The 14,526-nt window shown below is 37.9% G+C and overlaps 1 protein-coding gene across 4 annotated transcripts in view; it reads right to left on the bottom strand.

Moving 5' to 3' along the window:
• The window catches only part of LOC109430557 (probable serine/threonine-protein kinase DDB_G0267686), a 235,217-nt gene that overhangs the window by 76,871 nt on the left and 143,820 nt on the right, over positions 1–14,526 (bottom strand). For all 4 annotated transcript variants that reach the window (XM_062846369.1, XM_029857919.2, XM_029857920.2 and 1 more), the window contains exon 4: positions 4,817–4,898. In XM_062846369.1, the coding sequence (XP_062702353.1) occupies positions 4,817–4,898 (82 nt within the window). The remainder of the gene's footprint in view (positions 1–4,816; positions 4,899–14,526) is intronic.

Here is a 14,526-nt window from a genome sequence, read left to right as displayed (position 1 = left end):
CTGAACCAATTTCAATGAAAATTTTTCTGTATGTAAAGTATACATATCAAAATGTTGTGTAAAAATTTCATTCAATTTGATCCAGCCGTTATAAAGTTATATTTGTTTAGGTGGTCAAATTTTGTCAAATTTTTTCACGTCAGGTCAAAATTTGGTCACACAATTTTTTTCATAACTTCAGATTTCGTACACCAAAACAGCTGATTTTTGGATCAGTAATGGTACATTATATATAGCTTGTACCATAAAATTTTCATCAAAATTGGTCTAGTATTTGCGGAGATATTTTTGAACCCTGAGATCTTAAATTTTAAAATTTTGTGAAAAAAGGATTCTCACATTTTTACTGTTTTATTTATAGAGCCAGAGATACTAAACCGATTTCAATGAAAATTTTTCTGTATGTGAAGTATGCATATCAAAATCTTGTGTAAAAATTTCATTCAATTTGATCCAGCCGTTACAAAGTTATATTTGCATAAGTGGCACCCGGTCAGTTTTTTTCATATTCAAACTGCTACAACTTTGAAAATATTCATACAAAATGGCTCAAAATTTTACTAAGAACATATTTTCATAATAGTACTATACTGTAAAATTTTGATAAAAATCGGAGCAGTATTGGTAGTTCTATAATCAAAATTGTGCCTTTCTGACCTTGAATTTCCGAAAATTTACTATGGAGCGCCTTTGTACAAAATTTTAAAAAGGTAAGTCGATGGTTTTATCTATATATCAACCAATACTTAATCGATTTTGATGAAAATTTTATGGTATTAGCTACATATAATGTAGCATTACTGGTACAAAAATCAGCTGTTTTGGTGTACGCAGTCTAAAGTTATGAAAAAAAATGTGTGACCAAATTTTGACCGTATCACCCTTTAGTGCCGGAACCAGTTCCGGGTGTCTCTCTGAAAGCGGCTAAATATAAAATTGAACCAAACCCATGCATGCGACACAGCAAAGCGCGGCTTTTTTTTGATAACCTTATGAACGTTAGTAAGCAAATAGGTTCAGACTATACAGGGCGTTAGGTTTGTGGATTCAAACTTTTTAAGAGGTGATAGAGGATCATAAATGGTGGAAAAAAACTTTCCACGCATATGGTTTTAAGTTTTTTTCCCCATTGTATTTTTCAGAAAACTTTTCAAGGAATCCTGCACAACTTCCTCCAAAAATGTCTTTGAGCATTTCTCTAAAAAATAATTTCTTAATTACTTTCAAGGATTTTTTGAAACTCATGCAAGGATTTAATCAGAAAATGTTTTATTCAGGAGTTTATCCAATGATTCTTTGAAGAGTTCCTCCATTTATCTTTGGGAAATTAACTTAACTTTGTCGATTATAATGTCGTTATTCCTTTCAGATCAGAATCTAACAGCAAATCATACCCGAAGAATTTAACCTGAACCCAAATGCTGATGTTTGCCTTTATCATCCGGTTATCGTTTTTCAGCAACAACAGACGGTAGGTAAGTACAAGCCTAACAACAAATCGCGTGAGAAAGGCGAAGCCAGTCTAGGAAGAAAAAAAAAACCGTTCTTCCTCCAGTCAGTAAAGTGGTCGGTCAGCCAGCCAAACAAACTAGCCAGTCAGTGCGTGAGAGATTAGGCTGCGAAGGCAATGCTGATTCCAGCCAGGCAGCCAGCCAGCAGCGGCCTAATTAACAACAGCTGAACGGGCTTCGATTTGCAAGGAAGCCGTTAGCAAAAGAAGTAATGTTTCACCGTGTTCTGTTTATTGGTATGCTGTGTGCTAGAGATTAACCATCGGATAGGAGCAATAATTCGTACTTATAACAGGATTAGTTCTAACTGGATCGATTAGAGGTAATTAAAGAAGAGATATGAGGCGGAAGAATTGGCTTCTTTAACGGTGTTGAGATAATTCGATATTCTGAATCTGCATGTCAAACTGAGCCGAAATCCAAATTTTCATGAATTTTGGAGTCCGGGAACCTATTTAAAAATCAATTTAAAGTTTGTATGGGAGCGTTTTGCCGAATCACCCCTCGTCGTAGTTTGTACTGGACGGAGCTGTCAAACAGTTGCCCAGCTGTCAAAAGGCGATTTCAGAAAATCTCTTTGAAATTGTTTTTAGGTACCAAAACAAAGTTATAAAAATCTGAAAAAAATCATAGTGGCTCAGAAAAAGGTGCTCTTTCGTTTAAAACCAAAAAATCAATACATTTTTCAAAATTTAAAAACCCAATTGCGTGAAATTAGTAGGATTATTAGGATCACACGATCTGACGTCTAGCTTGTCTCGTTTCGCAGTTGATCGATGAGATTGATTATCAATCTTATCGATCAGCTGTCAAACGGCACAAGCTAAACGTCACATCAGATGATCCCTACCAGAAAGTGAGTGAAATTTTAGCGGCCAATAGCGCTCGTAAAATGCTGGATAAAGGCGAAATGATCCAATTTTATTGTTCAAATATTAGTCTCGCTATGTTTAACGAAAAGCAAAGATCAACTTGCGTAATGTTATTGTTGTTAAGCCCTGTTTGTCACTGTTTTACCGTCAAAAGTTTGCCAGCAGTTTACGAGCTATAATAGCCGCCAAAAGTTTGCTCACTTTCTGGTAGGGATCAAACAATCTGACATCTGCCTTGCGTCGTTTAACAGTTAATCGAGGGGATTGATGACCAATCTTATCGATCAGCTGTCGAACGACCCAAGTCAAACGTCAGATCGACTGATCTCTACCAGAAAATGAGTCAAATTATTGCGGCAATTAGCGCTCGTGAAATGACGTATAGAGCGTCATCCCACATTTCACACGTCAAAACGTTTGTACCCATGTCAGAAACTACCTCAGCAATGACCCAAGATATGAGCTTAATAGCTCCACATGACTCCATTATGACTGATGTTTGAGATCAATCGCGCAATAATTGGCAGCCAATTTTCTAATTTCCCTACGCTCATCTTTTGCAATGAATCTCATCCGGTGAGGCATCACCGTATGTGGCGCGGCGTCGGAAAAAGATTCTTCGCTCATTTCATCACATTAGCAGTAGTAGAGACACATTCGCAGCGCGCTGAAGACCGATCGAAAGAAAAGTGAAACTTTTTCTTTTCTCTGTCGGACTCCGCGAACGAACGAAGGAAGCCAGTCTCATTAAATCTCATTTGCTGATAAATTTTCCAATAAAGATCCACGCGAGCACCATAAAAATGTGAATTCATATGCCTTGGCAGCAATAGCAGCTGTCTTCTGATGAGTCGTCGTCCATCATCAGCACATTCAGCCGCGCGAGCGCGCGCGCGAGATTAGAAACAGACTCACAATAGAGACGACCATACCATCCAATGCATTCAAAAGAACTGAATTGTGTGGTCGGACGGAAAAGTGGAAAATTGCCTTTTCGCACCCCAATGCAATGATAGCGCAGTACAGTACAACGTACAACACAACAATGAACTGGTGGAAGTCGGGCCCTGGTGTTTCTTCGGAAGCTCTGATGAAGAAAATTAAATTTTTAATTTAATACCGTTGCCAATGCGGGATGAGAGAATTTCACTGTGGCGGCGTCTAATGAAGCGACGAACGTCCGCGGATGAAAGCCCGCCAAAACGTCGAGATCAACTATCATGCGCTGCGCGCGATAGGTAGAAGTAACATGAGGAATTTTTCTTGAATGAGTGGGAAAAAGGGAAAACTTTGGACCTTTCTGCTGCTGCAATAGGGGCGTAATAACTGGCAACAATGATACTTGTGGCAGCCCACCAGTTTCTGTCGCAATGGACGACTTTATATTAAAAATTCCGCTGTTCCGTTGGTGGGTACAGGGTACAGGGTCTTATTTAGCATTAACATGTAGCACATTTCAAATTGCATCTTGGTCAAAACAATATGCACTAATTTATTCATGGAGTTTCTCCGTCAAATTCGTTAGAAGATATAACAAAAATCGAATGCCTTTCATCCAAGAAAATTGATTTCTCGCCAAGCTACTTATTTTAAGCGGATCCCACACGAGCGTCAATACTTCATCAATATCAGTTCTTTTTGTAAGAATTTTCGTCAAACTCATGTTTTTTTCCAATACATTTTTTGAAAAAACCTGAAGGTTTGAAGAAAATTCCTACTAAAAGTACTGATATTGATGGTCGTGTGCAACCTGCTCCAAACTTTTAATTTTTCGACATTTTGTCTTTCGAAATATTGCCGATTTATTGGGAGATATTGAAACGCGAGAATAAACTGTTCTGTTTTCCTCAGTGTTTGCATCAATATACTGGTGTCGTCTTCACACGGCATCAACATATTGATATTGTTCGTCAAACCATCAATATATTGATTTCGTCTGGGGACTGCTGAAAATTCCTACAAAAGGTATTGATGGTATCTGATGATATCGATGAAGTATTGATACTCGCTTCTGAATTCTCTCAATATTTGCATCAATGTATTGTGTCACCTCCGTGCGGCAACAATATATTGATGAGTTTCGTCCAACCATCAATATATTGGATAATTGTCTGGGAGCCACTTAGGCTGATACAAATTTAATTTTGACTTTTTGTCTCCCCCCCCCCCTTCAAAAATTTTTGGCTGGATTTTGCATTTTGAGGGGGCAGATAAAAAAATATTTAACAAAATATCGGGCTTTTGTAAAAATTCTTTAACAAATCCGATGAGTTTTTAATATTTTTAGATTAAATGCTTTATTATTTTTATCCCCCCCCCTCGACCCGTCAAAGAGTGGTGGGACAAAAAGTGAAATAAATATTTGTAACCGCCTTATAACTAATGTAAAAAAAACAACGGTTATCACCGTTATGCCACCGATCAACGACTTACCTTGTACTCTTGCAGGAGATTGTTCCATTTTTTGATAATTTTTGAAATCGGTAAAGGCACACTGAGTTCTCGTTCGACGACCCTGCGGGAGAAAAGAAAGCAGATATTCATTAGAAGGAAAATCCGAAAGCAAAACTTCTAAGATAAAACTCAAATTTGGAGTATTGAAATCATGTCTGGGTTTTGGTCATTGTGATCAATGGTTTGTTTGAAGTGCTTTTAAACATTGAACAGTAATTTGAGTAATTGAAAGTACTCGTATATCAGTCCCATCACTTTAGAAATAAGTTAACTTTTATTTATAAACTTGGTTACACCAAATCTGTTTATTACTTCTTTCATTTTGTGCCTCTTCACTACTCACTACCTCACTCTTCACTACCGAGTCACTACTCGTACTCATTACACTACAATCTGATAAATCTTTTCTAAAACAAGGGTAATTTAACAGAATCCACATGAAAGTTTTATTGAAATTTACGGCGCTAAGGCTTATTTCTCATTTTTTTTTGGAAAATATCTGTAAGAAATTGGGTATGAAAAATAAAAATTAAAATTTTAAATGAACTCCATGAAATGAACTTCAAAGAAGCCTTATGATGTGGAAATATTTCTAAAATTTATCAAGAACTGTTTGCTGAATTGCATAAAAGTTTCATATGAATATTTATTCAGTCGATGGAAACATTTTGGAGACATTTTTAGCTAAGTTTGAGATTTTTTGGAACAAAAGTGTATCCAAAAACTTTCAACCATTCCTTCATAAATACCTTCCAAATATTTCAAATTTTTCTTCACATATTTTTAGGTACCACATCAATACATTCTATAGTTATCTACCAATATAATCTCTAAGAAAACCAAGATCTTCATGAAGCTTTACATAAGCTGTGTTCAAATTTTTTCCATAAGTGCTTACAACATTAAACCGACTTTAAACGGTTTCCTACAGTTGCCCTGAGAATACCTAAAAAACAGGGATTCTTCAAGCTACTCTTCCAGAGATTCCCCCAGTAGTACTTTCTGAAAGTCTCAATAGGGGGATTCACATCCGAAATTTCTGCAGAAATTACAGTTAAGGAAAATTACCAAAATTTCTATCGGAAAATCGCTATGATATCCACTGTTTTACTTTCTCTTCATATTTTAATAGCAATTTCCCCAAATATTCAGCCCAGAACGCAATTCTTCAAGAATTTCGTTAGATGTTCCACAAAAAAAATGTTTCTTGGGCTGCTGCTAGAGGTATCAGAATTCTAAGTGATCAAACAGAACAGAACATATTTATGATATTCCACTATGAATGCCGTTAAAATTTCAATATTATTTATTTTTGCAATTGTGAGAAGTCGCATTTCTTCCTTGGCTTCCAATTCTCACCGGATTTTTTTCAGAATTAATGTCGGTTTTTTTTCGAATATATATATATATATATATATATATATATATATATATATATATATATATATATATATATATTTTTTTTTTGTTTTTCAATATTTTTTAACCAACTTTTGACATAATAAGCGCATATGAATATGCAACTCAAACCACTCAAGCTCTCATTCGCGGATGATTTCAAACTATACTGGATTGTCAATAGCAACCATGATGCTTCATTCTTGCAATCCCAGCTTGATGTGTTCGTAAAATGGTGTAATAAGAATCGTATGGATCTCAACACCTCTAAATGCTCCGTGATATCCTTTTCCCGTAAACGCTCAGCGTTTCTCTTCGACTACAGGATCGGATCTACCATTCTCAAGCGAGACATCGTAGTCAAAGACTTAGGTGTATTATAAGATTCCAAGTTCACTCTTAAGGATCAGGTCGCATACGTTACCTCTAAAGCTTCCAAGATGTTAGGCTTCATCTTCCGCGTGGCTAAAAGTTTTAAAAATGTACAGTGTCTAAAATCTCTTTATTGCTCATTAGTTAGGTTAGTTATAGAATATTTAGCAGTTGTTTGGGCACCGTACTACCAAAATAGTATTTGTCGTCTCGAGTCGATTCAACGAAAATTTGTGCTCTTCGCATTACGTCATCTCCCGTGGAGCGACTCTCAAAACTCACAAAACTACGAAGATCGTTGTAGACTTATTGGGTTAGAACTCCTCCATGTACGGCGCGAAGTTTCAAAATTACTGTTTATTTCGGATCTTCTACAATCAAGAATTGATTGCCCTCCGTTACTTTCGCAGTTGCCTTTGAATATTCCATACCGTCGACTTCGGAATAATTCTTTTCTTTTTCTTCGAAGTGCTCGTAAAAATTATGGGCATAACGAACCGTTCCTGGCAATGTGTCGCACCTTTAATCGCTGCTTTTCCGAGTTCGATTTTCATCTCTCTCGGGATACTCTCCGAAAAAAATACTACCATATACTTGCCTCCCCTTCGCCTTAAAATCGGCCTCTAGTTTCGATAGTTAGGATAGTGTAAGTAATTATAAGCTTTCTGTAATGTTAGATTTAAGCAACAATTGTACCGTAAACCGGGGTCAAATTGATCTCCGGGTCGAAATTGATCAGACGTTTTTCAGGTAGATTAAACAAACTTTACATAGTTTCCTTCCAAGTATCGTGATGTAAGAATCCTATACTAAACGATAAATGCTAGAAAACCATTTAAAACATACCTTATCTAACGGAAAAACGTCTGATCAATTTCGACCCGGAGATCAATTTGACCCCGGTTTCCGGTATCATTGGGAATCCATGTATTATTCTGTTGGTACGAAAAGAAGAGGAGGGTTTGCGCCCATTTGAGAAAGGACTACATGTTGTTCTACTCAAACGGGCTTTTCTCTGCTCCAAATAAAGATAAAGATAAAGATATCCTTCTAGTTTTGGGATTTTCTAGGAATTTTTGGAATGGCCACCTGCTTCTGGCCATTTTGGAACCTATTAGGGGAATTCACGGGAATCGGTTCCGGTGGTCCCGAGGTCCATTTTTCTAAATATGTAAGATGAATAAACAATATCATGCGACATATCAAACTTTATGATTTTGAAAGTTTTAGCATATTATCACGATGCTTGGAATACATTTGGCCATTTTGGAATCGGTTTGCCGATTTTCCGTAATCCAGTTCCGGGGCAAAGTTTTGGAAGTGGTTCAATACTCACATGTGGCATTTCAAATACCGTGGTTTTCAAAATACACCATATCATTATGTGTTAGTTTTGCGTTGTATGGAACACTTCTGGCCATTTTGGAACCGACAAACTGATTACCGAGAATTGATTCTAGCGGTTTCGGGTTCCATTTTTCGAATGTGAACGAAACAGCATCATGGTTTTTCAAGATACATCATTCTGAACTGTTTTGTGTCATCCAAAATACTTCCTCCTGGTATTTCTTCAAAAACTTATCCATGTATTTCTCAAGGAATACCTCTATCGATTCTTCCAGTGAATTCTTTAGGTATTCCTTTATGGATTTCTCCCGATATTTCTTCAATAAACTTCTCTTGGGATTTTCCAGGCATTCCTAATGAAGTTTCACTAGAAATTCTTGCAGAGATTCCTTCGGAAATCCTTCCTAGGATTTTTTTTTAGAAATTTATACTATTGTACCTCCCGGAATTCTCCTAGGGATTTATCTAGAGATTTCTATTTGATTTTTTTCAGGAATTCTTTGTGAGGTTATTCTAGAGAATCTTTCTGTGATTCTTCCAGAAGTTTCTCTAGCGATTCCGCCAGAAATTCCTTTAGAGATTTTGGTTTGGGATTTTTCGAGAAATTTATCAAGGGATTCCTCCAAAAACTCGTTTCGGCCTACCTGCAAAAATTGATTGCCTACGATTCCTTCAGGGAACTCTTCCATGGATTTCTCCAGAATACCTCTACCGATTCTTTTAGGGATCTATGTGTTCCTCTTGGTACATACTCAAAGAAAAATTTTTAGGATTCCTCCAAGCATTCCTTATTTCACAAGAGATTTCTCTAGTAATACCTACTAGTCTCTGGAAAATTCCCTAGAAGAATCACCAGAGGCATTTATGCAAGTATCCTAGGAAGATTACTCGGAAAAAATCCAACAAGAATATCAAGAGAAATCCCTAGAGGGATTGAAAGAATCTTAAGGAAAATCTCTGAAGGAATTATTAGAAGGATTGTAGGATTTATCATTGAATAAATTTCAGCAGAAGGAATTTTTTTTTTACTTACAGGTATTCCCCTAACAAGCCCAGGTTAATCATCTTCAGCAGAAGTTTTAGGAGGAATTGCTGAAGGAAACTATACTGGACTTTCCCATCAAGAATGCCTGGAGGAATCCAAAGAAAATATCCTAGAAAAAAATACTTGGATACCTAGAGAACTCCCTGGAAGAACCGGTAGGGGTATTCTGGAGGAATCCATAGAGAAAATCCTGAGAGTATATTACAGGTGGGGATGAAGTAGGAGAGATGGTTATGTATCAGCAACGAGAGAAAAATGTAAACACAAATAGTGACATTACTATTTGACACGCATTTGTTCTTATGGGAGCTCGCTTTGCATAGTAGTGACCAGGCTTGACAGAAACTCCCTCGCGAGAAAATGAGGAAGCGATTTCGGCGATTTTCTGAGGAGTGAAAATAAAACTCAGAAATCACAACGCAAATCCTCAACAGCAGCGAGCGCGAGCTTGCCGCGCAGCGAGGAGTTCGTCCAACACTCATAATTTCTTGTTGTGTTTCTCACGTCCACTCACACTCAAAAAGCTCTCGCGAGTTCCACTCTCATACAAAGAAAGACTCTCGAGGCGAAAATCGCACTCTAAAACCCGAAATAATCATCGGCTCTTTTTTCTTTCCCCTCTTCCTCGCTCAGTTTTCATTGCCTTTCTGTTTGGGGTTCGTTCGCTCCCTCGCGACGAGGCAAAAGCAAAACACCGCTCTAGAGCATGTTGCAAAACTCTTTTGATTTCAAGGAGGATTATCAAGCCTGGTAGTGACATGTTTTGCATTACACGAATCTTCCACTCGTTTATTAGAATCTCATTGGGTAATCGGGTCGAATTTATTGTTATGACTTAAAGGTGATTCAGTCGAGCAGGTCATTAGGCCGAATGAATGATCAGGTTAAAATAGTTATTGTGGATTAAAGGTGGTTCAGTCGAATAGGCTATTAAGCCGAATATATCATTAAGGTGAATATGGCATTGCGCCGAATAGCTTTTGACCTATATAGATCGTTATGCCGGATATGTCATTAGGCCGAATAAATTATTAGGTCTAACAGGTCATTTGGCCGAATGTGTCATTAAGCCGAATAGGTCATTAGCCTGAATAGGTCATTAGGCCTTATAGCCTAAATGATCAATTTGGCCTAATAACGATTCCACGTTTTCCACGTGCTTCGAAAATTTCAAAATTTTATTATGACAATATTCAGCAAATTTGTAGTTCGTTGTCACATTTTCATCTCAATCGGTTATGGGAAAACAAAGTTACAGCATGTCAAACTTTGCTGTTTTGAATAGAAATCGGCTTCCACTGCTATTTTTATGGTTTACGTACAAAAGGCTGAATCACGAAAGGCTGAAATAACAAAAGGTTCAAACACGAAATGCTGAAACTTCAAAAGGCTGAATGCATCAAAAGGCTTTAGAATAGTGCTAAAGACCACCTCAACACACACACACACACTGTCATCCCTTAGTTTTTTTTATTAAACAAAATTATCGACTACAAACTTAACCTAATTGGCTCATTCGGCGACAATTAGCACCATCACGGAGCCGTGCTTCATGTTTTATATTTATTACAATATTTTTTTAATTACAATACGGGAAAGATACAGAGGGAGAGTTTAGGAAACGGGATGGGAAATTCAAAATAAGTACTGGTCAAAACTAACTGAACGACTTAACAGTGTGAAATCAAATGTTTTGCTCAATGGACTGAAGAAACATATTCACGTGTTTCAAATACTGTATGTTACGGGATCCAAGTACGTCACGAATGATGTCATCCCTTAGTTCTTGGTTGGCCAAACTAAGTCAATTTAGGGGACCATGCTTTCGTTACTAAGTATGTGAATAAGCAGCAGGAAGCCTTTCAGATAACGCTGTAGCGTTAGGGAGGATTTCCTAATATTGAGAGATTGCAGTTTCCAGGCAATGTTGAAATCGTTACAAGCTACTTGACTATTTTTCTCCATCTTTTGCGTTGGCGTTTATTAACGATGGAGATTCATTTTTGTGTAATGGTACACCCCCATCCCCAGAAATCAGTATTTTGTTTCATTTCAGCGGCCGAGTAAAGGCGCTTAGTCTAGGCACTAGGGCCAGGACACAGATCAAATACCTGTGTTCCATCCCAGGAAGCAATAAGGACCAAGGGGTGACAATAACCTTCTGTGCTTCGTCACCCCCACTGATTTTCACCGTATTTTGCTTTTCTCATAAACTGAGCGGTTGGTACGAGATGTCCCCACTTCATTGCTGAATTTAAAACGCTGCACAGTAGGCCTGGCCGCTTTAATGCTTGTAATGCATCTTCCATGTACTGCAATCAATAATAATGACAAGAAAAATGATGGAAGTAGTCGATTCTATCATTTTCCAGGATTCTTTCAATGAATGACTGTGTATGTGTAGTCAGCCTGAAACCACGCAAGACCACGGTGGGGGAGGGGGGGGGGTCAAAAGTTCAGGAAAAAATGACCACGTGGTTTATGGACATCCCCTAAGCATCTTCGTGCCTGTTATTTATTTATTTATTTATTTATCCCTGCTCGATTTTCGACGAACTTGTGCTTTTTTTCAAGCACTTTTTTTTGGAAACGTCTTCTTGGCATAGAAACAGTCGTTTAAAGTCGTGGGAAGCAATGGATATTATATCATTTTCTACGATTACACCAGACATAACAGAAAGATTTCATTGGACTAGACTAGACCAATACCGTTATTCTTTTTGAATTTGGGTTAGAATTGGATCGGTAGAAAATGTGTAAACTATTTACCGTCATATATACTGTAGCTCAAATGAATCATGTTGGGGTTGCGACTATGATCTGATCCAGTTTCAACTTAGGTTAGAACTGGAATTAAGGACAGACTTGTTAGAGTCCCAAAATGGCCGCCACAATGGCCGACTTTGGCACCTACTCACGATTTCGAGGGCACAAATCTCTTCGTTAACAAAACCAGCGCACCTGATCTTCTTATTTTAAGCTTATTACAAGTGAGCAAGAACAGAATAATAAAATACTTCATTGTATGAAGTTTGCTTCTTGAGATTTGTGCGTTTGAAGTTTTGATGCACTGTTAAAGCGGGATGTTAAGACGTTTGTCCTTAAAATAAAAACGACAGGAAAGACCGGCATTTAACAACCATTTCAGTCAATCTCGGATTACTTGAGCTTGATTGGGATCTAAGTTTGATACCAGTTCTCTTAGGTATGTTAGATCCAGAGCTGCCATATTGCAGGGTTGTATACGAAAAAATGACTCCCCTCGTTTATTTTTAAAATACAAGGCAATGGAACAAATTCGTTTGCTAAAAAAAATAGTATATTTTTGAAACTATTTTTTGAGCTTACAATCCTAATAAATCACTTGGAAATAGTAAAATAAACGAAGGGTTGCCATTTCTTTTCGTGTGAAAAATACAGATAATGTGGCGGCTCTGGTTAGATCTTCCATTGCATCTGTAGTGTTAAATAGTTATGCACGAAGTTCAATTGGGATTCCATAGCTATTGTCTATGTATGGGTGGAAAAATGGAGATCTTGCATACCTTAGAGGAGAACTGTCATTATACGTGGGTTTTGGACTAACAGGCGTTTTCAGTCCGTGGATGTTGGTGATCTGTACTTAGGCTAGAATAACGCCTGCTACGTCAAGTGACAAGTCATTGTAGAGAAGAGGGATGAAGTGGAGGAAAGGGAAAGGCCAGAGATTGAATCATTGAATCCAAGACATTTTGCATACGAATCAGATGCTGATCCAATATATAACATAATAAACTGAGATGATTCTTTTTAAAGTCCACATATGTAACCAGAGCATCCTTATGTTATCCTTTTATTCTTAGCAGAACCATAGCTTCCATATGGCGGCACTTTTCGTTCGCAAAAAGGCTGACCCGTACACCCGTACCAGAAGGATTTGTGATGGTAACTATATGCCCTGTTTCACATTTCGGCGAAGCAAAAAAAAAGAAGGTTTGCGTGCAGAACTTTTCAATAGTAAAAAAGATGTTCCAGTGCAACAGTACGCTTTCTCCCACTTCAGTGACGAAAGTTGAGAGAAGTTTCCACTGCCCTCTACACAGTCAAACATAAACAAACGCGTCAATTTATTGCAAGAAAAGGTTATGTTTTCGAAATTTCCCAACCAGTCAACATCGAGTATCGAGGCGATCATAAAAATCAGCATGAAATGTTTGCACTCCCCGCTAATGTCAGCAGACGACTGACAGACGACAACCATCACCAGGATGGTGGTGTGGTGGTTCGTCCGTCCGTACCCGCATCCGTAATTATTGTGCTAAAAGAATGTCAACCTTTTAGCACCTTTCAACCGCCTGCTGCTTTGCGCGACAGTAAAACAGAAAATCTCCTTCGCGAAAGAGAAAGCTACCTACGACAAAGTTGCGCCGATGATGGCGAATCCAATGAGAGAGCAAAACAAACTTTAGATGCATATTTTGCTTCTTGCTGAAAAATTTGCATTCGTACGTTCCCGTAATACGATGAGTATAGAAGCTTTGCGCTGTTTAAAAGTCGCACAAGAGGTTCATTCCGACACACGAATCAAAGGAGGCCAAACGATGACGTCTCAATGAGGATGAGGAGCTCACCACCAGAAATCACACAGTGTGCGAGTGAGCAAGTGAGTAAAAGATGGAGGTGAGGAAGATGTGCGAAATTTGTTTTTGTTAGCTCTTTGGTCGTCGTCGACATCGTCGATGACGATTTACTGGCTGGGCTGGTGCGAAATGAGTGCGAATTTCACTTTCAATCAGCCAGCAGGAGCAGGGCAGAAATTATCGCAAGTCGCGTCGAGGCGCATACAAACACAAGGTTATTGTTTGCAGAAAGTGAATCGCCGCTTCGAGTTGACTTGACCAACTTTTGCTTTGGTAGATGGCAGGTCTGCTGGAAATGAGCTGGTGGCCAAACGGTATTGATTTATCGGGGTTTGTTTGTTTGTATGCTGAACTGGAGGGTAGTAAAATAGCGGGTTTGTCGCTTGAGTTCTTCGTTTTTTTTATGAGAAATTTGACAGTAATCCTATAGGGTGTCTGTACCAGTTATCGCACTACCCAAGGAAAACTATTTCTTCAAAAATAAGAAGAAGTCCGACGAATGTCATCAATATGTTGAATGATTGATTAGTTTTCATAATTTACAGGAAAAATATAGAAATGGAGCCAAAACTACTTTTAGTATTTATTACGGCGTGTACCAATGATAGGAACCCTGTACCAGTTATGGGCACATTTGTTAATTCGGGTTCCACTTCGCACTATTTACATGCATTCCTTATGGGCTTTGCCATAACTGGCCATTATGGCGAAATAGGGCGCAAAGATACCAAAAAGCTAAAGAAAATGTTTTAATTTGAGCAAATTGTGAAGTTTGAATGATTGTAATCATCTTTTGTGAATGTGATCTGCTGTTCAATAATTTTTTCTTGTTGATTTGCATCTTTAAAGGTTTAAAATCAACTATGGCGAATTTAAGGTACTATAGCCATAACTGGTACACTGAGCCT

The sequence above is a fragment of the Aedes albopictus genome, chromosome 1 (genome assembly GCF_035046485.1).
Source record: "Aedes albopictus strain Foshan chromosome 1, AalbF5, whole genome shotgun sequence".
In the NCBI taxonomy this organism is placed as follows: Eukaryota; Metazoa; Arthropoda; class Insecta; order Diptera; family Culicidae; genus Aedes; species Aedes albopictus.
Note: the sequence above shows the minus strand (reverse complement) of the source record. Positions and strands in the feature narration are given on the sequence as shown.